At 50.7% G+C, this 24,669-nt stretch overlaps 10 protein-coding genes across 10 annotated transcripts; 5 read left to right on the top strand and 5 right to left on the bottom strand.

Annotated features, from left to right (window-relative positions):
* Nucleotides 1–14: 14 nt before the first annotated feature.
* On the bottom strand, nt 15–868 carry BO88DRAFT_451092 (uncharacterized protein; the record flags this gene model as incomplete). The annotated part of the gene is made up of 2 exons (XM_025710616.1): nt 15–68; nt 179–868. 2 exons carry the CDS (start codon nt 866–868, stop codon nt 15–17), a joined length of 744 nt encoding a protein of 247 aa, XP_025565192.1.
* Nucleotides 869–1,913: 1,045 nt separating this feature from the next.
* On the top strand, nt 1,914–5,309 carry BO88DRAFT_402742 (uncharacterized protein). The gene is made up of 4 exons (XM_025706185.1): nt 1,914–2,192; nt 2,384–2,467; nt 2,551–3,861; nt 3,918–5,309. The coding sequence occupies exons 1-4, from the start codon at nt 2,111–2,113 to the stop codon at nt 4,973–4,975; spliced, it is 2,535 nt and encodes an 844-aa protein (XP_025565191.1). The 5' UTR covers nt 1,914–2,110; the 3' UTR covers nt 4,976–5,309.
* Nucleotides 5,310–5,530: 221 nt separating this feature from the next.
* On the top strand, nt 5,531–7,280 carry ptyA (putative tyrosine/serine protein phosphatase). The gene is made up of 5 exons (XM_025709416.1): nt 5,531–5,972; nt 6,034–6,070; nt 6,161–6,240; nt 6,298–6,597; nt 6,694–7,280. The coding sequence occupies exons 1-5, from the start codon at nt 5,854–5,856 to the stop codon at nt 7,247–7,249; spliced, it is 1,092 nt and encodes a 363-aa protein (XP_025565190.1). The 5' UTR covers nt 5,531–5,853; the 3' UTR covers nt 7,250–7,280.
* A 310-nt stretch (nt 7,281–7,590) lies between these two features.
* On the bottom strand, nt 7,591–8,991 carry BO88DRAFT_402739 (Frag1/DRAM/Sfk1 family protein). Its single transcript, XM_025706184.1, has 5 exons — nt 8,712–8,991; nt 8,565–8,646; nt 8,224–8,493; nt 7,960–8,165; nt 7,591–7,902 (listed from the first exon to the last, which is right to left on the bottom strand). Exons 1-5 carry the CDS (start codon nt 8,764–8,766, stop codon nt 7,688–7,690), a joined length of 828 nt encoding a protein of 275 aa, XP_025565189.1. The 5' UTR covers nt 8,767–8,991; the 3' UTR covers nt 7,591–7,687.
* A 494-nt stretch (nt 8,992–9,485) lies between these two features.
* BO88DRAFT_227119 (uncharacterized protein) lies at nt 9,486–11,539 on the bottom strand. Its single transcript, XM_025702044.1, has 2 exons — nt 11,485–11,539; nt 9,486–11,215 (listed from the first exon to the last, which is right to left on the bottom strand). Exon 2 carries the CDS (start codon nt 11,074–11,076, stop codon nt 9,949–9,951), a length of 1,128 nt encoding a protein of 375 aa, XP_025565188.1. The 5' UTR covers nt 11,077–11,215; nt 11,485–11,539; the 3' UTR covers nt 9,486–9,948.
* On the bottom strand, nt 10,918–12,008 carry BO88DRAFT_226996 (putative COPII vesicles protein Yip3). The gene has a single exon (XM_025702043.1). It carries the CDS (start codon nt 11,622–11,624, stop codon nt 11,103–11,105), a length of 522 nt encoding a protein of 173 aa, XP_025565187.1. The 5' UTR covers nt 11,625–12,008; the 3' UTR covers nt 10,918–11,102.
* Nucleotides 12,009–12,895: 887 nt separating this feature from the next.
* Nucleotides 12,896–14,584, top strand: BO88DRAFT_402735 (putative endoplasmic reticulum DnaJ domain protein Erj5). Its single transcript, XM_025706183.1, has 3 exons — nt 12,896–13,118; nt 13,199–13,264; nt 13,344–14,584. Exons 1-3 carry the CDS (start codon nt 13,046–13,048, stop codon nt 14,393–14,395), a joined length of 1,191 nt encoding a protein of 396 aa, XP_025565186.1. The 5' UTR covers nt 12,896–13,045; the 3' UTR covers nt 14,396–14,584.
* Nucleotides 14,585–14,618: 34 nt separating this feature from the next.
* On the bottom strand, nt 14,619–15,573 carry BO88DRAFT_226974 (uncharacterized protein). The gene is made up of 2 exons (XM_025702042.1): nt 15,403–15,573; nt 14,619–15,330 (listed from the first exon to the last, which is right to left on the bottom strand). Exon 2 carries the CDS (start codon nt 15,313–15,315, stop codon nt 14,842–14,844), a length of 474 nt encoding a protein of 157 aa, XP_025565185.1. The 5' UTR covers nt 15,316–15,330; nt 15,403–15,573; the 3' UTR covers nt 14,619–14,841.
* A 534-nt stretch (nt 15,574–16,107) lies between these two features.
* Nucleotides 16,108–19,134, top strand: BO88DRAFT_360592 (PMM-domain-containing protein). Its single transcript, XM_025703856.1, has 9 exons — nt 16,108–16,196; nt 16,253–16,267; nt 16,332–16,392; nt 16,471–17,024; nt 17,608–17,699; nt 17,799–17,861; nt 17,913–18,229; nt 18,295–18,369; nt 18,440–19,134. The coding sequence occupies exons 1-9, from the start codon at nt 16,190–16,192 to the stop codon at nt 18,687–18,689; spliced, it is 1,434 nt and encodes a 477-aa protein (XP_025565184.1). The 5' UTR covers nt 16,108–16,189; the 3' UTR covers nt 18,690–19,134.
* Nucleotides 19,135–19,635: 501 nt separating this feature from the next.
* On the top strand, nt 19,636–24,621 carry BO88DRAFT_485911 (putative SNF2 family helicase/ATPase). Its single transcript, XM_025712377.1, has 5 exons — nt 19,636–19,705; nt 19,769–19,950; nt 20,025–23,256; nt 23,318–23,775; nt 23,839–24,621. Exons 1-5 carry the CDS (start codon nt 19,672–19,674, stop codon nt 24,388–24,390), a joined length of 4,458 nt encoding a protein of 1,485 aa, XP_025565183.1. The 5' UTR covers nt 19,636–19,671; the 3' UTR covers nt 24,391–24,621.
* The last annotated feature ends 48 nt before the right edge of the window (nt 24,622–24,669 follow it).

Below are 24,669 nucleotides of genomic sequence, written 5' to 3'. Positions count from 1 at the left end.
AAAATTGCGCGCAATTAATAGTTCGACGCAAACACTGTGTCCGATGCAATGACTGCAATTGTTGCAATCTAGAAAATCCCCGGTTAGTTAGAACATGATTCTGTAGACTCGTATGGATACTGTATGTAGTATTATGCAGTATATATACTCTATGGAAAACAGAAAGATGGAAACTCACCAAAGCCATATCCACGCCGGGAGTAACAATCACATCCAGTACAGGGCGATACCCAAGGCGAGATGCAGGCATAAGCGCCAATTTCTCATTATGGCGAATACTCTCCTTCACCTCGGCAATCTTGCGATCCCCATCCACGATATCAAACAGCGCCAGCACATTCCCATGCCGTTGCACCTCCAATGTCAGGGTACGCTCCTCAGGCTGCTTCCCATCGGCCGCAGCTACATTGTCGAACGTGATGGTGAAGTTGCAGTTCCCCCAGCCGGCGGCACTGAAGGATGAGCGCTGGACAGCACCTTTGGCTATCGGGCTGGTTGGGTTACTGCCGGGTAAGGTGACGGACCAGTTGTTCTTGAAAGAAGTCTTGCGGTGTAGTTCGAAGAGTGGGAGGCCCGACGCATCGCGGAACTCGCGACATGGTCGGTTGCTGAACTTGCGCCCCGTAGCGGTGTAGAGCGTCATGCCGTCGGCATCTTGGATTTTGTATGCCACAGCGGATTGGGCATCGCCTTGGGGACGCACAATGAGGAGGGTCTTGGTGTCGGTAATGTGGTCTTTGCGAATGGCGATGGGGCGGCCGGGGGCTTTGAGGGTTCTACGGATTTTGGATTTCGAGGTGGGAAGGGTTGGGAGGAGAGGAGGTTGTTGCTGTTGCTGTTGTTGTTGGTGGGAAGAGAACCAGAACATGGTGGTGGTGGTGGTGGTGTGGGTGGGTTTCTGTTTGTTTGTTTATGGCGTGGCGGAGGTGTAGTAGGATGTAAGTATATAACTGGAGCCTGGTAGGCTACTAGCTATATTTATTGGGAAACAGGAATTAGGAGGATGAGGAATACGAGATGCGAAGGTGAAAGAGGAAGAGGGGGAAGAGGGTGAGAAAGAGGGGTTCGTAAACGAATGACTGAGACTAGTTTAGATAGATAACTTCAACAATACTTAATCCCTTGGGCTGCGGGGGGGAACGTGCATCTTTAAGAGCCCTGCGATATTATCAACCCTGGGGTATAGCGAATAGCACGAGCAAGGCAGGCACTGCCATGATGACATGACCCCGGGTCCGCGCGCAATTCATCCGGACCACCAGTTATAACAATGGCTATGGCATTTAGTTTCAACACTAAAAGTGATTAGGCGGGACTGGATCTGAAGGCTCCGGGTCTACTTAGTCTAGTTGTTACACAGACCCAGACTTGGTGCTTGCGTGTGCAAGTCTAGACTAGCTAGTGGATGGGATGCATGATGGTTGTCGTTACCAGGCAGTGTGCATGAGTGTATGAGTGCCTGATCATCCACCGTGGGAATAATGTTCGTCAGACTTGTTTTGTGCTATTGGTAGTAGATGTAGATATTTAAAGTTCACCATCCCACTAGTGAAGAACTGGAACCATGGAATAAGGCTGAATGAAGGAACTGCAGAAGAGTCAAAAGTCGATGACAAGAGCTGCCAGGCACCCCCGGAAGAAGCAAGAAATGCAACCATTTTCGGGTCTGTTCAGTTCATCATGACATCAGCTCCCGGCACTGATGTCACTCGCACCTTCCCTTCTCAGCTTCCTTCCTTCTCTTCCTCTCTAGCTCTTGCTCTGTTCCTTCCCCAATCAGCGTGTCCAGTCGTTCCTTCCCTTTTTCTGCCTACTAACCGAAACTAAACAGTACTGTGTTTTTACTTACTCATACTTAACTCTCCAGTACTACTACCACCTCATGAAACTCTACCCACAGCATCATCGGCGTCATTAACTTTATCCCCTCCCCCTTCTTACAACACCCACCTTTTAACGTTTCTTCCCTTTTGCTGCCTACCCTTTAACCTTTCCCAATCCCTACCTTTTCTCCTCCTCTTTTTTTCCTTCCCTTCTCCTCCACCCATCTCCTCTTCGTCAGGAATGCCTCGCCTTCTTCTACCCTGTAGACGATCGTCGTTATCTTATCATGGCAACCACCCTTGAACAACCCGCGCCCGTCGAACGCGTTACCCTCGGCCGCTCCCGGTCTGCCCGCTTAGCGGATCAAGGTGAGTTACGATCTGCGTCCTTGCATCCTGGGCTCCTGATCGGCCCTGTGCCCTGTTAGCCTGTTTCACATCCCTACCCTACTTTATCATATCTCCACGCTGCTATAATCGATGATCTCATGCGTCCTAATGTCCCACTCTACATTGTATACCGAGACGCGAATCCACAGCTAACACAACACCATGCACAGCTGCAACAGCCGCTCTCTATGTAACCCATCCAGAACGGAAATTATCAGTTCGTGAGCCCTCGACAGCTGAAACGGAACTAGCCAGTAAGTATCAGACTTCGCCAATTTGTATTCACTCTGCCATAAGACCAATCCCCCCAAGTACTGACTGTCCGCCTGTTACCTAGCCTTAAAGGCGACAGGCTCCCGCCCTGGATTTAGCCATGCATCTGCAGTAGCCGCTCTCGCTCACGCCCAATCCAAAGGATGGGGGACAAAAGGTGCAGCTACAACACAGCATGTGGACGACAAGCGCGCATCCGATGTGCCAAGCCTGGAAGGCTACAAGGCTGCGGCCTTCGTTCTCCGAGACCGTCGGTCGATTGTCAGCTCTTCCACTGGGCCTTCAGACCTCAAGTATGACTCGTCCGGAGCTGGTCAGACGGTCGAATCACGTTCCGGTACAACAGGCCGAGATAGGACGCGTTATGCGGTAACGGGTGCTTTATATGCTAACCGAAGGAGAGCTGATTCCGCCCCGTCAGAGGCGCCTCACGTGGGAATGGAGGCGGGTGAAGTCCTTGGAGATCTCGACAACGCTATGGAAGCTAGTAGGATCCAGCATATTGCCAACACCAATGCGCGGCTTTACACCGCCACCCCTCCCGTCGCACCGGAGCTGGAGGATTACAAACGGAAGAGCATCCTGCAGGCTGCAGCAGTCTCTATGGCACGTGACATGTATGCGGTCGTCGAGGCCAAGGAGCAGGGCCCCATCAGCCCCAGTCGCATGCGCTCCCAGCGGACAGCGACGGGAGCAGAGCCGATGATCTTGCAACAGGCTTTTAGCTTACAGGATGCCGCAGAGAAGCGGGCGGCGGAGAAGTTGGCCAGCATGCAGGATGAGGCGGCCATCTACCGCGAATACTACGGAATCGAGCCCCAGACAACGCGCTCCAGCTTACAAGTCCGCAGACGAAGGCTATCAATCGACAGTGATGCTTCTTCGGTTGACGCAGAAAGGTCGAAGGAGATCAGAAGCCAGATGTATAGTCTGCGAACAAAGCTCGATGCGGTGGATGAGCGCAGAGAAAAGGACCGCGCGCTTCTGATGGAGGCTGCGAGAAGAAATGTCGATGCTACCATCCAAGACATGGAGATGCGTGTTTATGCAGAGACAGGGCGCGCCCCAGCCGCTATGCAGAAGGAACTGGAGGAAACCGCCCTACTGCGAGCAAGAGAGAGACAGGAGACGGACGCGCAGTACCAGCTCGCCGACCGCGTGAATATCAGCTCCCAGAAATACGTCGACATGGCAGATGTGGAGGCTCTCGCTCGTTCCCGGTTGCAACCCACGTTTGATGAAATCACGGACCGTGCGGAAACGAAGAGAGCTAGGGAGATAGAGCAGCGCCTTGATGAGGAAGAAGCTCAGAGACGAGAAGCCATCCAACGCGAGCGAGATGCCGACACAAGGGCAGAGGAGAGACGCATGAGAGGTGAGTTGTTCTGCTGATTGATCCCTTTGGAGAGAAAGACTAATCATTCGCAATAGCTTCTTTGAGGACCGACTCCAAATACAAAGAGGAGAAAGCCCGTTTGTGGAGCCGCAAGTCGAAGCGCACTTCTGAGAACGAAACCTACACGTTAACTGGGGCTGTTGACGGAGCAGCAGATGAGGCACGCGCTGAGACTGCGCCGCAACAGACATCCACGGAGGGTGCTCAGGGGACAACTGCAGGTGCTGTCACGGAGACTGCTCCTGGTGAGGCCATTTCAAAGTCCGAGTCGAAGCTGAGATCATGGTTCAAGGGTCGGCTAGGCCGTCGCCCGAGTGGACCTGCAGCAGGCGAAGCTACGAAGCCAGGCAAGGACACGCTGGAAGTGGTCCCTTCACTGGAACCAGGGCCAGCTGCAGAACAGCCAGAGGCTCAAGTGAGTGAAACGGCAGAACACCAACCCGAGACCCAGGTAGTTGAAGCCACAGGACAGCAGCCAGAGACCCGGGCAGTTGAAGAGACGGAACAACTGCCGGAGCCCCAGGCAACTGAGAGGGTAGAAACACAGGAAGCTCGAGAGATCTCAAGAGCCGAGCCAGTACAGAAATCTGAAGACGAAGACGGGCGAGCTTGGGATATTGCTCATCCAGAAGAGAAGGAACCCGAAGTTCCCGAACTCCCGGCTGCTCCTGTTGTCCCTGAAGAATCTGACCAGGCAGCTGCCGAGGACGACTCGCGAGGAGCAGCGCTTCGATCCCATCCGGTGACGGCCAATGACCTTCGTGTTATGAGTAAAAGGATGTCAGTCAGCGAAGGCCAAGATGAGAAGGAAGCTGTCGGCCAGGCAGGTCAGGAATCCGCTGGAGATAGGCGCAGTCGTCTCGTGAGTGGGTTCAAGAAGATTGTTTCCAAGAGCTCGTCGGAGGGGAAGACTGAAGGGATTGGAAGCAATGATCTTGCTCGTCGAAGCTCGCAGGCCATCCCCACTCCGGGGGTGGAGACGGAGGAACGACGGGCGAGCGCGGCGGAACAAGGCCTGTCTGTCCCAACAGTTCGGGGAAAGCGAGCGAGCAGCGGGGCTGGGCGGGAGTCAAGGTTTTCGGAGAAGTTGTGATTGATATGAGTTGATGTTTTTTATTGTCTGTTATTGTATTTGAATGGGGGGCTTGGTTTGATCTTACTGTGTAGGGATATCTCTTGTGTCTGTTTCTGTGTACTTTTACGAGGGTGGGAGTTGGGGTACATACCACTAATGTGTCATCTTCTGACTGAGGTTACGGTGCTACTGCGGTGTACTTCTGTAGGGCTGGGTGTTTGTTGGATGCGATTGCTGTTTGCTGTGTGTTCAGTCGGATCCAGGATTGGGCAGACAGTGATGGAACCGCGGATAAATTCAATTCTGATAACTAGTGTGCGAATGACAATGCAAATGCTTGTAACCGGGGAGATGAGTATGCAACAGCGGGTGGAAACATATCAACTATCTGTAGATCGTAGGGAGAATAGAAGCTGACTGGCCCGACGATGGGCGGCACTGCAGCGAGCAGATAATAGTTTGGGCCATAAAGATAGTAGTTAAGTAGTGTTATTGATGGCTGAAGCTCCACCGCCATTTGCCGCGCGGCTCCCCATCGGCGCATCCACGTTTCCTCCACCTTTTCTGCCTTGGCCGGGCCATTCGGATATTGTCAAGATATCTTGCTGGATTCCTGCATGCTTAGTCCCGTTCGTTAGGTCGATTGACTGCCCGGTTTGCGGTTGTTTGTCTTTCTTTTCTTTTCTTTTCTTTTCGGGTTTCTCCTTTCTGCACTTATTACAGCGGACCTCCCAGTCCATCACTTCTTGTCCCACTTTTTTTGTCTGGCCTTATTCTGCCTGCGTAGAATCTTCACAAAGACTATCACGGACACCGCAATTGTACTATATATAAACCCCTCCTTCTTTCTTCTCTATTACATTCAATCCTGGAGGAACAAGACAGATAAGATAATCATGTCTTCTTCGCATCCCCGCCAATCGAGCGTTGATCTCGATTCTCCGGGTCGTCCGTTCGACAACATTATCAATTTCCGGGATGTTGGGCGTACGATTAACCAGTTGATTGGGAAAAGGTATGCATATCCTTATATACTATCAATATATCGTATGCTGTGTACTAATAGCTTTGTATAGGGTGTTGAAAGAGGGTATCCTCTTTCGAAGTGCAAGGGTATATATACCTACCATTTTACAAATTCTGTATATCGATGACATTTGGAATGGTTGAAACATGTACTAACATCACCTCAATTAAATAAAGCTAGACGATGCCTCTGAGCGCGACAAACGCCGTCTTGTAGACGAATTCCATATCTCAACGGTCGTGGATCTGAGATCGAGGTATTATTCTACCTTGAACTTTCTTAATAATATCCTTGATATTGACAGAAAATACAGTACCGAACACCAAATAGCTACCAACAAGCGCTTAGCTGAACTAGCTGCTGCTGCTGCTGCTGCTGCTGCTGCTGCTTCATCAACAGAGTCATCATCATCAACAGAGTCACCCGAAAGACAAACATCAACACCACCAGCACCAGCACCAGAACCAACAGCATCATCATCACCATCAGCAACATCAACATCAACAGACATCCACCTCCCCGATCTCCCCACCGTCACTCGCTTCCCCGTCAGCTTAACAGGAAAAGCATTCGAGCGGGCGCTTCTGTGGCAGTTGGATTGGTGGAATTTCTTGTACGCCTCCCCACTCACCCTCTCTTCCCAAAAATCATCATTCCCCAAAATCACTAGAGATCAAAAGAAACGAAACTAAGAAAAAAAAAAATACAGCAAAGTCCTAGCCCTAGCAGCATCAGGCTACCGCCCCGCAGCCGTCCAAATAGTCGGACAGCAAGTCATGTCTCCGCGGGGACTGGTCGGACTAGGCATTGATACATTGGATAGTAGTTATGGGGAGATAAAGACGTTATTTGATTTATTCTCTTCTGGTACATCCACGTCCTCTACCTCTACCGCAGATGGCAGCGATGATGAGATTGAGGATAGTAGTGCCTATCCAGTTCTCATTCACTGCACGCAAGGCAAAGATCGCACGGGTCTTATCATCATTCTTTTGCTTCTGCTTGTGGCGGATGTGGTGCCGGAGGAGGTGATAAGGGAGGATTATCTCCGTTCTGAGGGCGAGTTGGTCATTGAGATGGAGGAGCGCATGAAGGAGGTGAGATTGTTGGGGTTGTCGGAGGATTATACCAAGTGTCCGCGGCACTTTGTGGAGACCATGCGGGGGCATTTGGAGGAGAGGTATGGTGGGGTGCAGGGGTATTTGGGCACGGTTGGGGTGGGGAGGCAGCAGGTTGAGAGGATTAGGGAGGTGTTGTTGGCTTGATTTATTTATTTATTTCTTTATTTCTTACATTGTTTTCTTGGTATTTTTATTTCAAGGGGTGGATGTATAGGTAGATTTGATTTCTTAAGGTCTAGATGATGTCTTACTCGATGATATAATGTAATCATTTCTGCGTTGTCATGGCGTCTTTGGTATTTAGTTTGGTAGTAGATTGAATGTATCACTACTCTCAATGATCATACATTATCCAGATATTAGGCACGTACTATACAGTCAACGTCATAGATCAATATGTGCAAAAGGATCGCAGATGAGGTCCGAAGAGACGTCAACATCAACACCACCAACAAGAACTGAATATATCAAACAAATCAGCTCCATCATACAACCACTCTTATCCACGGGGTATATATCGTAAATATCGTTCCAAATAGTCAAACCATATCCCACACCGAGTCTACTCAAAAGAACACCTAATTATATCCGCTGTCCCCGGTAGTAATTCGCATTCGGCCCTGCCGAGTCCGTCGTCACGGGCTCCTCGTAGTCGTATGTGCCATCGGGATAGGCCGCTGTCGTTTGTCCATTTCGGGACACCTTCTCGCCCTGCGGCACATGTTTGCGCGTGCGCACCGAGGGCAACAGGTCGATCACGAAAGAAAGCACGTAGAAGGTGAAGATAAGCGCAATAACTGTTCTCAGTTAGCCAATCTATCCATATTGCTGGATGTCATCTATAGATCACTCACCCCATTCCAAAACTGCCGCTGCGTTCCGGTAATGACCGCCCTTGTTGCCGAGGACACCAAAAGCGATGGCCAGCGCAATTTCAATGATGACGAATGAGAGTTTGATGATGAAACTGGCCAGGAGCACTCGGTGCTGGGAGCGGTAGAAGATTCCCAAACGCCAGTATTCGCAGCAAATGAGAATGGCGCTAATCAAGTATCCGACCCTGCAGATATGTCAGCCTCGGAGGGTTTCTCTCTTCGAATGTGCGATCAAATACTAACAAGAACATGATCAAAAAGCCATCATGCATATTCGGATGACGAAGAGTATCAAAGATCGAAAGGAGGATCAATCCCAAGGCGCCCGCGATCGAGAAGCAAATGGACGCGATTGCGCAGGCCTTGTCGAACTTGCCCTTGTTCGGGACCAATTGACCCGCATGTCGCAACCAGCGTTCTGACAGGAAAGAGAGATCAAGGAAAACGACAGTGACGCAGCTGCCCGCAATGAACAGCGGCTTCAGACCCTGTGCTCCAACATCGGAAATATATCTAGAAATCCACGAAAGGTGTACAATCAGCATTGCAGTTGCATACTAGATCCAAGGTCGCGTGACACCTACGCAATGGTCTGACCCGTCTCCATACTGGCATATATCGGCGATCCTTCTCTGGCCCAGGTGGCCAGCATCGCAATCAACATGGCTAGAAGGGACTTGTCAGTCTCTGTCGGAACGATTGACTCGCAATTGTAAAGGGGGAGACGCTACCAATCCATGTGCACGCCGAGATGATCGGAAATATCCAAAACGATATGATCCACATTTTCGCTAGATTACTTATATATTGCCTTCCCCTCTTCCAATGAAGTAGTAAATATCCCAGCGAGCAAGCGCAACAGTCAGCGCACTCCAGCAACCGTTGCTGCCAAAAAGAAGAGCTGCCGTGGAAGACTGATCGAGGTAGTATAAGATGTAGCGATGGGCGATCGGGTGGAACGCGGGCGCCGGAAGGGGCGGAAGTGGCTTGTCGTCAATCAATGGATCCCGAGGGTCAGCAGGAAGAGGGAGGTAGACGGCGTTTGACTGCGTTGGTGACACCTTGACCGACGACAAGAGGGCGAAATTGGCAGCGAGGGGGGGGGGGGAAGAGGGAGGTCGCAGAGGAGAGGAGGAGAGTAATAAAAGAGTGACTAAAGGAAAAGAAGAGCAAAAGACTGGGTCGGTGGAGAGACCGAGTCCGTCTTCAATTTAACACGCAGCTGCCCAGATGGTGACGACGAAGAGGGCCCACCGGCCAGGAGAGTGGCATCACTGCTGAAGAGTTACTAGTAGTACATAGTAGATCCCAAAGTCTATCCAATGGACTGCCGGCTGGATCGGAAGCTCTGCAAAGTAAATCCTGAGTGAAAGTAAAGCAGAAGCTGGGTATTGGCATTCTTTGCACAGCCAATTTGCCCATGACCTCATCGACGTCATCGGTCCGCGGTTCCTCGCATTTCAGGCCCCAATTAATCGATACATTCTCCTCTTGCTTACTTACTTACGACTTCTTTTAGCTCATCCTCCCAATCGTTTGCCCAGTTAGTCTAGGCAGACACAATTCTGCTCGGATCGTCTTATACAGTCGATACAATTCTTATAGTCAGTCCGTTTAGGTTTCGGGATCCGCCACCAGCCACGGTGACTTGCATGAACTGTATCACGAGTTAGTCTCGCTTCCCTCGTCAGCAGGGATACCATCACTGCCACCACGATCTACTACTTGGGGACCTCCCCACACGTTACATTACTAACATTTACTAAGATGGGATTTGGAGAACAAATCATCACTATCAATAGTATCATTTCAGGTACCCGCTCTAGACGAACTCCATTACGTTTTATACGCGCAAGAAAATCAACCATGGGAATCCACGCAAGAAACATTCAAGGCTAAATCAGCTGCGACATGAGCCGCCCATGATAGAAAAGAAAGCAACGTTGTGAAAGGGCACGATTCGGGGGTTCAAGATCGACTGCTCCGGGGTCGACTGCCTCGCCCGATTGGCCCCCGTGTCGGCGTACTGCCGGCCACGCGGCGCTCAACCATGGCGCTGTTATCGGAACTATTTCCTTCCTCCTCTTCTTCCTCTGCACTGAGACGCCCCTCCATCGCAGCCCCCGGCATAGCAGTCACACCTCGCCTGTTGCTACGCGCAGAATCGTCAAAGACACTGCGGTAGCCTGACATATATGGAGTTGGCTCGGGGCGTCGACGATCGGTCGGGTACGGCGGCGGTTCTCTTGTATACGGCGGAGGGTACGGAGGCGCCCACTGTGGATCGTCAGGGAGGGAACGCACAGAGGGACTCTTCACGCCCACCGGTGTGCGAATTTGAGGGACGGAAGCCAGGCGGTCGAAGGCGTAAGCTGGCTGGAGCGGGGATCGAGGCGGTGCTTGGCTTGTAGGCGTGCGGGCAGATGGCGAACGTGCAGAAGCTGGGGACCCGCCAGAGGCCCCCGAGGTCCAGGCCCAGAACGCATAGGCAGCGTTGTTCTCGGCTAACGGTGAGGGCACACCATGCTTGTTCGCTGTCGAGGCATTGGACCCCATCCGTTGCGCTCCCCTTTTGCTGCTGGGGCTGTCCGGCGGCTTCGAGGATCGGCTGCCACCGGGGGAAACCTGGGGACTTGTATTCCGGTAGTCGTGATCAGGAGTCCGGTTTGCCTGCATGCGCTTGCGCTCCAGCGCCTCCATTTCTCGACCCGAAAGTCGTACGTTCTTCTGGCCCTGCTTTTGAGCGCGTCGAATCCGTTCCAAGGCTTGATCCACCAACCGTTCCTCCTTGTCCTTCATGGCTAGCTGAACCGCATACGCCACTGTGCTGTCCATGTCCTCACGCAGATCATAGTCCATCCCATCAATCGAATTCATCTCGTCCACATAATCATCGTAATCCATCTTCCGCCTGCGCAACCTAGACCCTCCATCCTCGTCCCGACCCGCCGACTGCCTCGCATACGCCGATCGAGCGTATGCATCCTCCTCCTCGCTGTCAATCTCCTCGACCCGTGCCGCACCGTCCACCCATGGAGCTGCACGTCTGTTTTCTCTCCCCACTCGTGCCCCCGGTGGTCTTCCCCATCGGGGCATACCGTAAGGAGTTCGCGGCCGACCACCTAGACCGCCTCCTCGGAAAAAGCATTCTCGATTGGTTTATCCATAAAAGCGGCGTGGCCGAAGACAGTCACGCCGGTGGCTCCGATCAGCCAGAGCACAGTGGAGATGGGCGAGGCCCAGAATCCCAGAGGCACCGCGACAATTAGCAGTCCGGTGTACAGCTGGGAAGTGTTGAACCGGGCGAAGCCCAGTTCCAGGTCATGACCCTGGAGCTTTCCGATGCCGTAAAGACCACCGGTAACCAGAATGATGACAAAAAGCAACAGGGGGTTGGTCAGCAAGCTGTAGATGCTGAGCATCACGAAGACGGCGGCATAGTTGCTGGAGAAGTAGGACAGATTGTAGTTCACACGGCTCTGGACCTCGCCAAAATGGGCGGGCTTGGAGACACGCTTGATGTCCAAGAATTCGGAGATGGGACGCAGGTTGGCAAAGCGCGTGCCGAGAGATTGAGAGCGAACACTGTTGAACCGTTCGCCAAAGCGCGAGGTAATCGCATCAATGGGGATCTGGAGAGGCATTTTTGGAGATTCGGGGAGAATTTGAATGATAAGGTAGGAGAATGATAATTGAATGAGATGAAGTAAATCGGGAAAATAGTGATAGGTATGAGAAGACTGAAGACGGTAAGATGATGGAGATGAAGTGTAGTAAAAGCAGTAAAGAAAAGGGGGAAGGACCGAGAGAGAAGAGAGACCGGGGAATGTTTTTGTCGAGGAAGATTGGAAGCGGCTTAGCTGGCCCGAAAGCAAAACCAACGAGGCGTTTTGGCAGCCTGGAAGCACCGAACTAGTCTAGGCGTATTCCAGTACTGGTCCCGGTATTTTTTTCGTTGGTTGTTCCCCCCCGGCGGTCCAGGCGGGAAGCACAGACAAAGTAACTGAAGTAAGTACCCTCCAGGTACCGATCCGCCTTGCAACAGGCTTGAGAGTACCGCCCAGCAACAAAGAAGGTTAATTGTGAAGACGAAGTGGATTCGGGTGCTTCTTATAAGGTATCGGAGGAATGGCGGGCAAGGCAAATAAACAAGGCACGTTTGGATCCAACGCTTGAGTCACTGCTCCAGTCACTGCTTCGGTTTCATGGACCTCTCGAATCCAATCAAGATTCACGGTGGATGAGGCCCGCTAAGAATAGAAAAGCAGGGTAGCAATGGGTGGAGAGAGAGGGTAGAGAGACAGACCCTTCGAAGCTGGTTGCGGAAGAAGAGATCTCGATAGAAAGAGAGATTAGACGATCACTCTTGAGGATTGACTACTCGAGAAGCCATCCCAATCACTTCTCGTCAATCATCTTCCACTGCTTTTCCAATTCCATGCCTGATATACCCTGTTCCACGAGAGTGATCGAGGAAGAAGAGCACTCAGTAACTCACTATCCACTACACTACTGCTAGAGGGGACTTGTCTCGCATTTAAACCCAGCTGTCCCAACCACCACCCCCTCTCTCTACTGCCAGCCAGCCTGTGAGTTGGAATAGCCACTTCTGCAAACATTAGGTATCAATCACATTTCCATCTACCTATCTCCTCTTTTCGATTTCTCCTCACCTGGCCTTGGATCCTTTATTGGACCACGTCGTGCAGCTGCAGACTCCACTGGACCCGTACCGTAATTCCGTTTCAGGCGTTCCATACCGATCTGGGCGGTGAACCCGGATTTGCCCATTCTAGGCCTAGCTCTCTCGTCACGGAAGCGTAACGCCATTCCTGCCTGATGACAGATCATTGCTTTGGCGGTATCGTCGCCTGAGGATTCCACCTATCTTGTTTTCGGAGGAAGAACAAGTTACAAAGTACTTCACCACTTGTTGAATCATGAACATGAGTTGCATGTAGTCTTTTGTTTGGCGCACCAATTATTCTCCACTGCTCATTCTGTTTCATTCGCTCTCTTCTCTTTCGCTTTGGGTCCAGCGGCTTGACCGCTCCCTTCTTCCACGATGAGGTCTATCGCACTTCGTCTGTTTGCGTTTGTAGCCCTGATTGTTCTGGCCGCGGCTTGGACCAAAGAAGGTCAGTTGCTGCTCTTTTTTCCTTTCTGTTATCCCGCAAACTTCTCTATTCCCACATACTAATTCTCTGCGACTCTCCAGATTATGAAATCTTCCGTATCAATGACGAACTCGCCGCTGCAGAAGGTCCTAATGTGACATTCTACGGTACGTTTCCCCTGAGCAAACAAATTCCCCTTCCATATCTCCAAAGTCCCCCGCCACTGACCATCTTCCCAACGGACAGATTTCCTCGGCGCCAAACCCAACGCCAACCAAGATGAATTGAGCAAGGCCTACCGTCAGAAGTCCCGACTTCTGCATCCCGATAAAGTCAAGCGGTCCTTCATCGCCAACAGCTCCAAGGACAAGTCTCGCTCCAAGTCCTCCAAGTCCGGTGTCCATGTCAACAATGGTCCTTCGAAGCGCGAAATCGCCGCGGCCGTGAAGGAGGCTCATGAGCGCTCCGCTCGTCTCAACACCGTCGCTAATATCCTCCGTGGCCCGGGTCGCGAGCGCTACGACCATTTCCTGAAGAATGGTTTCCCCAAGTGGAAGGGAACTGGCTACTACTATTCGCGATTCCGTCCTGGTCTGGGATCCGTGCTTATTGGCTTGTTCTTGGTCTTTGGTGGTGGTGCGCACTATGCTGCTTTGGTGCTGGGCTGGAAGCGCCAGCGGGAGTTCGTCGATCGTTACATCCGTCAAGCGAGGAGAGCTGCCTGGGGTGATGAATCTGGTGTCCGGGGTATCCCCGGTCTTGATGGTGCCTCAGCTCCTGCCCCAACTCCGGCACCGGCTCCGGAGCCCGAACAGAGTGCCATGCCTATGAACCGTCGCCAAAAGCGCATGATGGACAGGGAGAACCGCAAGGAGGGCAAGAAAGGTGGCCGGGCGACATCCCGGAACTCGGGAACGGCCACGCCCACTTCCGAGCCTCAGACGGAGCCCACCGGGGAGCGGAAGAAGGTGATTGCTGAGAATGGGAAGGTACTGATTGTCGACTCTCTTGGAAATGTGTTCCTGGAGGAGGAAACAGAAGATGGCGAGCGTCAGGAATTCTTGCTCGACGTCGATGAGATTCAGCGTCCGACAATTCGTGACACGATGGTCTTCCGCTTGCCGGGCTGGGTTTACTCTAAGACGGTTGGCAGGTTGCTCGCTTCAAATGCCGTGGATAGCGGTGCTGAGTCAGAGGAGGAGCTTTCCGAAGTCGTGGAGGATTCGACTGAAGGCACCGCCAGCTCTGCAAGACCTTCCAAGGCAAGGAGGCGGGGAAAGCGGTCTCAGAGATCGTAAAGAATCCGACATAGATAGCGAAACCCGCTTACTTGATATGCGGTATTCTCTGTGGTTCGATGCTTTCCCTCTCAAAGAGCTTACGAACAATTCTTGGCATTGCATGTGTACAAATAGTGTTTGGTGTCCAAAAAATATTTTAGAAGGCCAGAAGGCCGTGGGGACGTTTCATTGAAATCGTGTCTAAATACTTGAACATTTGCATAACACCGTAAACGATAAATATCAGAAACATATCGGGAACATGACTCTTTGGAGTTACCCGCAACCGCCAACGGACATCGTAACAACCAAGAAGCATCAAGTCAAGTTTGCGTCGTATCGTCATTGTCATATCATGATCGTGTCGTGTCTATCTTTTCTGACTAATCCTCGCTGATGTTCCCATTCATACATCAAAGTGCAGAAGCGCTGGAATACAGAGGTTAAAGCAATGCCTCAGTAGGTTACATCAGCATTTTCGCAATGTTCATGAGACCCTTGATGTTGTCTGACATGCTGTTGCCACTGGGCTTCGATGAATTCCCGCCAAAAAGCCCCTTTGGCAGTCGGATTCCGATCATGGCGAGCAATTTCTGCAGAACACCACTCGTGAGGAGCGGTATGACAACCAGCATGAGAACCTTCACTGGGTTTTGACGCGCATAGTCGTAAATGTCACGGAGCAAGCGTTTGATGGCGCGAACCACCTTCTGCACGAAGCCTGTTCGGGGACGTGCGCGCCGCGATGAGGACGAAGAGAGCACGGACGGGCTGGTGCGTCCGACGCGACTACCACCACCGTTCAGACTGAATATCGAGGGAGCAGAGTGACGAGGATGATGAGTTGAGTAAGTGGAACGTCGTGAGGGGGAAGAACGGCGGCGGGAATGAGAGTGGTGGGAAGATGAGGATGAAGATTTTCCATCAAACCAGCCCATCTTGAATCGGTGTTCCTGATTATGGATGCCTTGAGCGACTTATTGGCAGGCTCAAATTTGGAATTTCGACCAATGCTGACACAGTACTTTTCCAAGCGAATTACTTGATAAAGATGGCTGGAGGCACGAAAGTATGACCCCTCCAGATGTATTGTGTGCTGGTGAAGTCTGTAAAAAGCAATCGCGCTATTGCGGAGTCGTAGCGTGCTGCAAATGCACACAATTTGAGGTCCAGGCGTTTTGGCAGCTCCACAGCTAAGTTGCGGTGCGGATATTGGACGAGTCACAAGCTGGGGTGGTTCACACTGCTGTCAATTGAATGTGACTGCAAATAATATCTATCAGAGACAACTTCGAGTCTCCTAGAAAGCGTGCAATTGAGAGGGTTAAAGTAGCATGGCAAGCCGTGTGAGGGAAGTTAAATGAAATGAAGGGGGGAGGGGATTAGGTGAGACTCCCCCGTCTGTGCAGGAGGCAAAGCTGAAAACCATCACTAACCACTGAACTGTGCCTACTGTTTAGTGTGTTCCTAGCAGTGGCTAGCATCTGCAGCGTACGTACAACGCTCTCTACGAGTGGCTGGTGGCAGTGGTTCCGGGCGTCCTAACTTTGGCGCCATCCCCATGATTGGTGCTGCCCTCAGGGGCTTCCCGTCTCTGCTGTTTAGTCAGAACCGAGTCGCTGGTGGAAAAGGCCGAACCTTCGTTCCGTGCTTCCTGATGCCTGAGGCATGAATGCCTCGTCGACGTCATCTTTCCCCCGCCAAGTCAATGACCTCTCAGGAAGGGTGGACACGAATGAAGCTACACTCATCTGGCTCTTCACCATCTGAGCTTGGAGCACGGCACATCTTCTAACATAGAGATATTTAGACATGCCTAGTAAGCGTGCACAAACGTGTTTCATGGCTTTAACATATGAACTGACTGTGGATTAGAACAACGCGATTATTGTACGAAATGCCAACTTCTACATACTGTATGGAAAGTGTCCGAACTAATCAAAGCCAAATGTAGACAAGGTACTGGGAGTGTCTCCCAGAGCGACACAACAAGAGATTCGCAATGCATACAAAAGGTGAGCCGATGCCCATCATGCTGCAACCATGATCTGTTCTGAACCATGTAGGGAATCTCTGAAGTCTCATCCAGACAGAGTCCCTGTCGACTCGCCAGAGAGGGCAGCTCGGACACGCAAGTTTCAGGAGATCAGCGATGCTTATTACACATTGTCAGATGTATCACGCCGACGGGAGTATGATGCGATGAGGATGGCAGGCGGTGTCGAGGAGGAAGAGGAGGAAGTGCCCCATGGAGGTGCAGGAGGATTTCCCTGGTCCGCTTTTGGCTTTGGCACTGGCACTGCTGATAGTGAGCAACGTGCAAATGAGCAATTCGGGTCGGTGTTCGAAGAAATGCTGCGTGAAGAGGGCCTTGCTAGCGAAGGCACAGATGCTGACGGTCAGACTCGTTCACACCCGACGTCTCGGTTCTGGTCCGTTGTAGGTGGAATTAGTGGGGGTGCTCTCGGTTTCATCGTAGCTAATGCTCCTGGAGCATTGGCTGGCGCAGTCGCTGGCAATCGTCTTGGTGCAGTGCGAGATGCCAAAGGAAAGAGCGTTTACGATGTCTTCCTCCAGCTTCCTCAAACAGATCGAGCAAGGCTTTTGAGTGAATTAGCAGCCAAGGTCTTTCAGACGACCATGGGCCGTTGACGTTTCACGCGATGAAAAGGAGTCCTTTGAGTCGGTCTGGCGTTGTTGTCTGCCTCATATACAAGAATTTTATTGGCCCGTAGCTAGTCTTAATGGAACATGCATACACCATAAATACTACCTGTACGCTCGGTATCATAGTTAATATTGACTACAGATGGAAGAAGAACAGGCACAATGGCAGCGGCAATATTAGATGCACGGAGTACCATTTACGCCTTTGACTGCGATATTTCAGTAACCACCGTATGGCTTATCATACTTATCGATAAGCGAAGCAAGCCCCACGTGGATCATCCGTATGGAGAAATCGGAGATTGACCGCCTTGGGCCTGGCCTTGGTGCCTCACTGCCTAGCTGTCTGGAAGCCGCCCGATACGGTTAAGCTGTAAGAATGTTTGTCTGGAACCCCCGCTTGTCCCTCCAGCTCACCGCATGCGGCTGTCACAACGTCCGCCCCTGAAAAGATACATAGTCCAATTGCCCCTCAGTCAATTGCGCCTTTGGCTTCAGAGTCTCTCTCACTTACCTTATTCCTCAACTCTCTTCTAAATCTATATTCATTATGGCCACTGAAGCAGCCGGCATTTATCCTGCCCTGCAGGACCGCCCCCTCAAGGGCACAATCTGTCTCTTTGATGTCGACAAGACGTTAACGCCTGCCCGTGCTGTAAGTTCGCAAGATTGAACTGATTACTCCTTGGAATTGCTCTGTCTATTCGTTTAGTATTTTGGAAGACTAATCTGTTCTTTTTTACACCGATTATAGAATGTCACCCCGGAGATGCTCACGCTTCTCTCTCAGCTGCGTCACAAGTGCGCGATCGGATTCGTTAGTTGTCTTCATTTCTCTTAGGGTCAGCGCGCAGTCTCACATTGTCAGGTCGGTGGCTCGAATCTTCCCAAGCAGCAAGAACAGCTCGGTAGAAACACTACGGACGTCACAACCCTATTCGATTTCTGCTTCGCCGAGAACGGTTTGACCGCTTTCCGCCTGGGCAAGCCTCTTCTCAGCAACAGCTTCATCCAATGGCTGGGAGAAGAAAAATATCAGAAGTTGGTCAACTTCTTGCTCAAGTACATCGCCAACTTGGAGATCCCTAAGAAGCGCGGTACCTTCGTCGAGTTCCGCAATGGCATGATCAACGTCAGCCCGATTGGCAGAAATGCTAGCACCGAGGAACGGAAGGAGTTTGAAGCGTATGTATATGAGCGGTAGCTCGGTGCTCACATATACAGGACCACTTGACTGAATTGATGAGCAGGTATGACAAGATTCACAACATCCGCCGCGATCTTGTCGATGCGCTTAAGAAGGAGTTCCCTGACTATGGTTTGAGGTATGTAATATAATCACCAGGCCTCCAGTGACTGCGTATGGCCATTACAGTTATTAACAGTTCTGAACAGCTACTCCATTGGTGGCGAAATCTCGTTTGACGTTTTCCCGACCGGCTGGGACAAGACTTACTGCCTACAACACGTCGAAGCCGAGAAAGATATTACGGGTATCGATTATAAGACGATCCATTTCTTCGGTGACAAGACATTCCCTGGTGGTAACGACTACGAGATCTACAGTGACCCTAGGACGATCGGTCACTCCGTTGAGGACCCTGATGACACCATGAGACAGTTGAGGGAGCTCTTCCAGCTCTAGGGGATGATTTGGAATACACGAGGGCCATAATCGCATTCAGGGTCCGGAACGGTCATATCAGCTAAATATCATCTACTAGCCAACAGGATTTGGCGTTCTCTATGAATAGGACAGCGAAAAAACGTCCTGCATATTGCTATTGTGCCTCTACCTTGGTCGATCAATTCCCGTCATCTGGTCCATTCATCTCATGGCACTTACTTGGTCACGAAAACAGTAGGCGCTGTACCTAAAAGAAAAACCACTATGCTCAAAAGCACAAGATGAGGGAGTGACAGTGTAGGTCCGCGAGAAAATTTCTGACACGGAGTCCAGCTAATGATGCCGCATGCGGAATTTATGTTGTAGATCCGGGTTCCTGAAATAGATGTTGTAAGCAGGCCCTTGGAAGCGAAAGGAATAACCTGTAAAGCAGTGATTAGATAGAATAGAGAAAATTATCTTGCAGAATAAGGCCAGGCGCCAGCTCTACATGGTTCGTACATGAACAACAGAAACAGAAATACGGCCCATGGAATCCTATCATAAGTGAGTAACGATAACCCATCTCACTTGCGAAACGCTGTAATTCCAGCAACAGGGCGAGTCCAGAGCAGAGATCGGACACTGACAGCTAGGAGGCATACGGTGCCCGAGATCATGGTGCGAACATGTATGAGACCCAAACGTGATCAAATGTAGATGAGACTCAAACTATATCTTCCAACTTATACGTCACTGCAGAGCAAGCTTCCATGGCCTCTGGGTTATCTATCTATTTGTAGTTATTGTTGGAAGCACAGAACCGGCCATGACCGAGTCATGGTTGACTGACTAAGCAAATCATTAGAACGGAAGGATTCCGGACTTAACATAACCCAGCCCTATCAGCACGTGAGATCGTCTTATCAGATCGCCGTATCGGAGCAACAGTGAGAGAGTATTACTCGACTCAACATTCATTTGGTGGCAAGTCGAGGCGTCAAAGACAAGAGGGGGCGGCATGACTGTACTGAATGCAGAAATTTCTTATCCTGGTATAAATCCTCGACCTTTTAGGTGGCATATCCTAATATTCCCTACTAATCTTTACGCTTCAGGCAATGTCCCGGAATCATTGGCCACTGTCTTCGTCAGGCCCGAGCAGCCAGTGACCCATGAGCATCCGAGTAAACGTCGCAAGCTGGCTTCGGCAACTCGGGCTCTTAGACAGCTCAATGGCTTATCGGACTCACGAGTACCAATAGGTTACATACCACTGGCGCGTTTCAATCTGCGCTTGGTATGTATCCTCCATGTGTGACAGAAGCCGGCCTCTCCCGGGTCTCTTTAGACCAACTTGCTGATGCTTGATAGAATTTTGATTCTGCAACTCATGATCGAGATGACAAGGATGGTGCTATCGAGCCGCTGGATACTGTACCTGTCATCCTCGATGTAAATAGGGTTGCTCCGACCCAGTCTGCTACTGTTCAGAATGAAGGGCTGTATAGCTGTCTCAGCCTGGCACTAGTGTCGGCTTTGGGGCGTGAAACAATTTTCACTATTGAAAGCTCTGATCCTGAGCTCGTTGTATTGGGTAATCATCTGTCTCTCGCCTCAAGCCTTGCTTGCGCCGACCACTTTCAAAAGAATGTTCCTTCAACTTGTTATCAATCTACTCTCCACTGTCTGTCTGATGGGAAGACGTTCAGCTTGGAGACGGTCATCATCTGGAGAGACTCCCTTGATATCCCAGACATCAATAAGATGTCGGCTGGTCCAGCAAAAGTCTTCTCGAGATACATCTTGCGGGATGATGATGACACAGTATTCGAAAATCTTCGGCAAAAGCACCGTAGGGATATAGGTGCAACAGGTTGGTCACCACGTGACTTTTATGACAATGTACATGTCCCACCAGACAATCCTGCTTCATCGGCAGATATTAAGTGTGACTTGTTGGAGTGTCAGCTTTTCCCCTTTCAAAGAAGGGCAGTCAGGTGGTTGTTGCAAAGGGAAGGCGTGGAACTTCAACCAGACGGGAGAACTACTCCTTTAAAGCGGGAGTCTACCAGTGACCTGCCAGTGTCCTTTACTAGGTTTACTGATGCGGATGGTAAAGAGTGTTTCGCCAGCCAGTTGTTTATGGTCGTTACTTCCAATATCACAAGCTGGTATGATGCCGAGAATGTCCTTAACGGGGGCGTGCTAGCCGAGGAGATGGGATTAGGTAAGACGGTCGAAATGATCACCCTGATTTGCCTCCATCGACGCTTCACGTTCTCGGAGGATACAGGCCAGCATGGACGCGTCGACGGCTTGAAGACATCAAGAGCGACATTGATCATAACGCCCCCGGCGATCCTTGAGCAATGGCGGCAAGAGATTGAATTGCATGCTCCAGGGCTGAGTGTATATCACTATGAAGGGATCCAGCGTCATCAAAAACTCGCAGATAATGAACTGGTCGAGCTGATATCGGATCATGATGTTGTGCTGACTACATACAACGTTCTTGCTCGGGAGGTCCACTATTCCGGTGATGCTCCAAAGCGAAATCTGCGCCATGAGAAGCGTTTCGAGGCAAGAAGAACGCCACTTGTTCAGATATCCTGGTGGCGGGTCTGCCTAGATGAAGCACAGATGATTGAGAGCGGTGTCAGCAATGCAGCGAGAGTTGCTCGTCTGATCCCACGTCAACTGGCTTGGGCGGTAACTGGAACGCCTCTTCGTAAAGATATTGCGGATCTTCTGGGTCTGCTGCTCTTTCTTCATTACGAACCCTATTGTGGCTTCATCTGGAACAGGCTATGCGTGTCTTTCCGATCTATCTTAGCACACATAGTTCACACAATTGCCCTTCGTCATAGTAAAGATCATGTTCGCGATGAGCTTCGTTTGCCACCACAGAAGAGGGTCGTTATAACAATCCCTTTTACTGCAGTGGAAGAGCAACATTATGGCCAACTGTACGAGCAGATGTGTGAAGATTGTGGCCTTGATTTGTCAGGCGCACCGACAACTGATGAATGGAATCCTAATGACCCGTCAGTGGTTGAGAAGATGCGAAGTTGGCTAGTCAGGCTCCGTCAAACCTGCCTTCATCCTGCAGGCACCGGTCGCCGGACTTTGGGCGTTGGCTACAACGGTCCCTTACGGTCGGTGAATGAGGTGCTCGAGGTCATGATCGACCAGAATGACGTGCTCATACATACAGAAGAGCGCACTTTGCTCCTGTCTCAGCTTCGGCGGGGGCAGTTGCTGGAGAACGCAATGCGCAAGCATGAAGCACTCCAACTTTGGAAGGAGTGCCTGGAGCGAGCAAGTGCAATCGTTAAAGAATGTCGGGACCGGTTGCAAACGGAACGTATGAAGAGTCGAGTCACATCCGCAGGCGATAACCAAGATTCTGTGTCAGTAGACTCATTAAGTGATAACGAGGCGGAAGAAACAGAAAGGAACACCCGCATTGGTACATATCGTCAGAGATTGCGCTTAGCTCTCGAGGTCCAACATATCTGTGTGTTCTTCATGGGGAACGCGTATTACCAGATCAAGTCAGATCCGAGGCTCACTGAACATGACTCTGAACAATTCAAACTTCTCGAGAAACAGGAAGAGGAGGCGTATACCACAGCGAAAGCCATCCGGAAGGAGATGCTGGTTGATATATCCCGAAAGGTCGGCCATTACATGAAATTGATAAGGGAAAAGTCACACAAGAAGGAATTCGTGAACATTCCCAAGATGAAGTCTCAGGTATATAGCACAGGGCTAGAAGGTCGGCGCGTGATCGAGAAATTCGAAGACTTTTGTGAAGCCATGAATCAGCATGCTGCACAGTACGATAACTGGCGTCAAACCATGATAAAGTTCCTCTCCCAGTCACTCATCGACCAAGAGGACGAGTCGGAGCTCGAAGGTGACGAGTATGAAAAATCCACTAAGCACCAGGATGAAATGTACGTTTATATGGAAGCCTTGCGCGCAATGTTCGCCGACCGTCATGATTGCTTAACTGGACAAAAAAACGTTCTCATTGCCCATGAAGTTAAGCAAGGAATTATCCAAGCACAAAAGGGCGAAGGGCCTTCTCCAACCCTATTCTTGGAAGTGATGAACCTACGCAGTAATCTGAAGCCTGATCCGCAACTCGGATCCCTTCGAGGCATTATCAGCGAGCTTCGCAGCCTGACCACCGCGCTTGAATGGCAAGCGAATGAAGGAAGTTCTCGGGCGCGTGCAGAGCTCGAGAATGTCAGTCTTGTGCTAAGACATGCAAGCCAACTGGCAGCTGAACAGTCCAAGGCTGCTTCCAGCTTGGAGAGGGAGGTTGAGATGTTTCGAGATACGATGAACAATCGGCTTGAATATTATCGCCAATTGCAGCAGATATCTGACACTGTTGCCCCATATGATGAAAACAGTGTTGGTAAGCCGTTGGATGTGACACTCTTCACTTCGAAGCTCAAAAAGGAGAGTGAGATTGACGAGAAAATCTCGTCTTTGCGAGCAAAACGTCGGTACCTAATCCATCTGCGAGATGAGTCTGGCTCAGACGAGACATCAAGGATATGTGTCATCTGCCAGTCTGGGTTTGAAGTCGGTCAGTATCAGCAGCACAAAAGTCATTGCCCTCAAGTGGCGGCGGTGCTAACCAAATACAGGTGTTCTGACGGTTTGCGGTCACAAATATTGCAAGGACTGCTTGCGAATGTGGTGGCATCAGCATCGAACTTGCCCTACGTGCAAAAAACGCTTGAGAGCAAACGACTTCCACCAGATCACGTATAAGCCACAAGAATTTGTGGTGCAGGAGGAGAAAGCGCCAACTAAACTAGAGTTTGAACGTCCTTCGAAAAACTCTATATATGCCGATATAAGCTCGAGCACATTGAAAGAAATCAAAAACATTGACCTGGATAGCTCCTATGGCACAAAGATCGATACTTTGGCACGGCATATCTTATGGCTTCGGGAGCATGATCCTGGGGCCAAGTCGGTTGTTTTTTCTCAGTACAAAAACTTTCTTGAGATCCTCGCCAATGCGCTTTCCCGGTTCAAGATTGGTTTCAGCAGCGTTGACGCCAAGGATGGCATCCAAACCTTCAAAAGTGACCCTGCAGTAAGTGTAATATCCTGCCAATCATGTTTAGCAATCAGCGTCTAACTTCTCATCGTTACTCAGGTCGAATGCTTCCTCTTACACGCCAAAGCACATTCCTCCGGTCTCAATTTAGTGAATGCCACCCATGTCTTCCTTTGTGAGCCTTTGATCAACACCGCAATTGAGCTTCAGGCTATCGCTCGTGTACACCGCATTGGCCAACATCGGCCAACCACTGTTTGGATGTATCTGGTTTCCGACACTGTCGAGCAGTCAATCTATGACCTCTCGGTGTCGCGTCGCCTAGCCCACATAGTGCAGAAGGAGAAAAAGCAGGAAAAACAGCTCGCTAGTACCTCGGACAATGGAACATCTATACCCAATCTCACTGAAACTGCCATTGATTCGGCTAACTCTTTAGAGATGCAAGATGCAGCACTGTCCAAGTTAATGGCCGGCGGGGCATCAGGAGGTGAAATGGTGAAGAAGGATGATCTATGGCAGTGTCTTTTCGGTAATTCGAGCCAGAACAAACCCACAAATGGCCATCTGGCCAACGCCGGAGGTGAAGTTGCAAGGTTCTTGAGGGGTGAGGCAGCTGAACAGAGAAGGGCGGCTACTGCCCACGCTTGACCTTCAGCGAAAGATGACGGCTGTATTACACGAATCACTTAGAGTGGCTCATGTCATTTGAATTCTGATTGTCTACCTCTATACGATCAAATGTAATGTTTGGCTTACCTTTGTCATTACATCCTCCGATATAGTTTAGTTAGATGCGCTCCACATTAGGCAATGTCCCGAGACACCTTAGGCATGAATACCATCATACATCCCCGTTACAACGCGGTACCTGAGCCCCGGATGATGACTAATGTGGATACTGTCTTCCCAATCGGGATGTTATCGTGG

This window comes from Aspergillus vadensis (assembly GCF_003184925.1).
Source record: "Aspergillus vadensis CBS 113365 unplaced genomic scaffold BO88scaffold_5, whole genome shotgun sequence".
Classification (NCBI taxonomy): Eukaryota; Fungi; Ascomycota; class Eurotiomycetes; order Eurotiales; family Aspergillaceae; genus Aspergillus; species Aspergillus vadensis.
Note: the sequence above shows the minus strand (reverse complement) of the source record. Positions and strands in the feature narration are given on the sequence as shown.